The sequence below is a fragment of the Volvox carteri genome, assembly GCF_000143455.1.
Source record: "Volvox carteri f. nagariensis unplaced genomic scaffold VOLCAscaffold_47, whole genome shotgun sequence".
Lineage (NCBI taxonomy): Eukaryota > Viridiplantae > Chlorophyta > Chlorophyceae > Chlamydomonadales > Volvocaceae > Volvox > Volvox carteri.
The window spans coordinates 351,254-352,948 of NW_003307590.1; the positions used below are offsets into that span (position 1 = coordinate 351,254).

Sequence of the window (1,695 nt, forward strand, 5' to 3'; positions counted from 1 at the left end):
CAAATTGGCTGGTTGCGGAAGTCGCGCGCAGTCCCGGGAGTTGACATTTATATATGTAACCAGAACGTGCGTGGTGAATGTATACTTATGTATCTACTTGCTGGAGCACGAGAGAATGCCTGGCCCTCAACGAATGTATAAAGCAAGGGCCCTCACCCTACCGCATGTTATTGGCCCGATAATGGGAACGCCTGGTAACCGGCCTCGATTACCAGGCTATAAGGTTACTGGGCTGTTAACGGGCTAGGGTCGTTAATCGGCCAGTTACCCGTAATCAGGCTCCATTACCAGGGTGGTTTACCAGGGTCGTTTATCGGGCGGCCAGTTACAAGTTACCCGGTAATCAGGCAGCATTATCGGGTGTTTACCAGGTCCTTTATCAGGCGGCCAGTTACAAGAATGTCCCCGGTAATGGGGCAATAACATAGATATTATCAGGACGTTAACCGACCAAACTCTTACGCATTAAACAGCGATTACCAGCTTCATAGCGGGTTCATATTATCCTACACAAAGCATTGCCCAATGGCCTACTACAACCTGCTCACATCTCTCAATCGGTACCACGAGGACTATAGGCCCTTCTTTAGTCAACATTAAGAATCACTTGAAACTGCAGGCTGTCGTGTCATACGACTGTAGCACCGAACAAAACACGTGTTTTGTTCGCACGTGCACGTGCGTACGGCAGACTATAAAAGACGATTATAAAAGACGGTAAAATGAACATGACGCTAAAATGTCGTGACAAGGCGCCCTCCAGGTTCCTGATCACTGCCCGCGGTCTGCTACCTCCGCTGCTTCTTCAGTCCCCCCTTCCGAATCTCTGCCATGGCCTTCTTGCCCTTCTCCTGCTGCACCTTAGCCCCGCGGGTCTGTACAGCTCGGCCTTTACCGACACCAAACGCTTCCTTCCTCTCTGCGGGGTTTGACGCTGTTGCCCCGAAAGCCGAAGGGTCCTCCGGCAACACCAGTGGGGTTTCCTTAGGGCGTGGACGCTTGGTTCGTGCAGGCACCACCATGCCCACCGTTTCTTGGCTCTCCCGCGCCTTCGCCGAGGGTTGCCTCAGGCGCGTGGGCCGCCCTCTGGCATCCAATGCCCCTACAAAAAGTGAGAGTGATTAATAAATTAATTTTCATATGAAGTCGTAATTTATTGCCTTGTTGTTAGTAAGTTCCGTGTGTAGTCATAATTTATTGTCATGTTAAAGCTACAATTTACCTTTGTCATGTTTTCCGGTCACCAGGACCTTGCGGCGCCCAGTTGGTTGAGGCGCGGACTTGCTGTGGACCTTCTGGCTCTTGCTTCTGCCGTACTCCTCGAGCAGGACTTTGCCCCCCGTCCCCTCGTCCTCCTCCCCTCCCTCATCCTCCCCTCCCTTGTCCTCCCAGTCCTCGTCCTCCCCGCCCATGTAATCCCCGCTCTCGTACGGCCAGTCCCCGTCCTCCCCACCCTCATCCTCCCCGCCCTCATCCTCCGCGCACTCGCCCTCGCCCTCGTCCTCCCCGCTGTAGTCCCCATCATCTCCCTCATCCCCATCCTGGCGGCTGCTCTTCTGGCCGAGGGGCTCCTGCTGCGTCTCCATAACGTTGGCCTGGCCTGGGGGGTTGTACATTTTGTTGTGAAGTTAGGAAGGGATACAAGCAACATGATGTATTGCATGACAGGGAAGTTTCAAGTAGTTCATGTCTGAT

General features: G+C 53.5%; 1 protein-coding gene across 1 annotated transcript in view; it reads right to left on the minus strand.

Annotated features, from left to right (window-relative positions):
• Positions 1-380: 380 nt before the first annotated feature.
• Positions 381-1,695, minus strand: part of VOLCADRAFT_106600 (uncharacterized protein) — a gene marked incomplete at its 5' end in the record, with an annotated part of 4,301 nt that continues 2,986 nt past the window's right edge. Inside the window, 2 exons of the mRNA XM_002954942.1 lie at positions 381-1,102; positions 1,223-1,600. Of these exons, the coding sequence (XP_002954988.1) occupies positions 789-1,102; positions 1,223-1,600 (692 nt within the window). The 3' untranslated portion in view covers positions 381-788. The remainder of the gene's footprint in view (positions 1,103-1,222; positions 1,601-1,695) is intronic.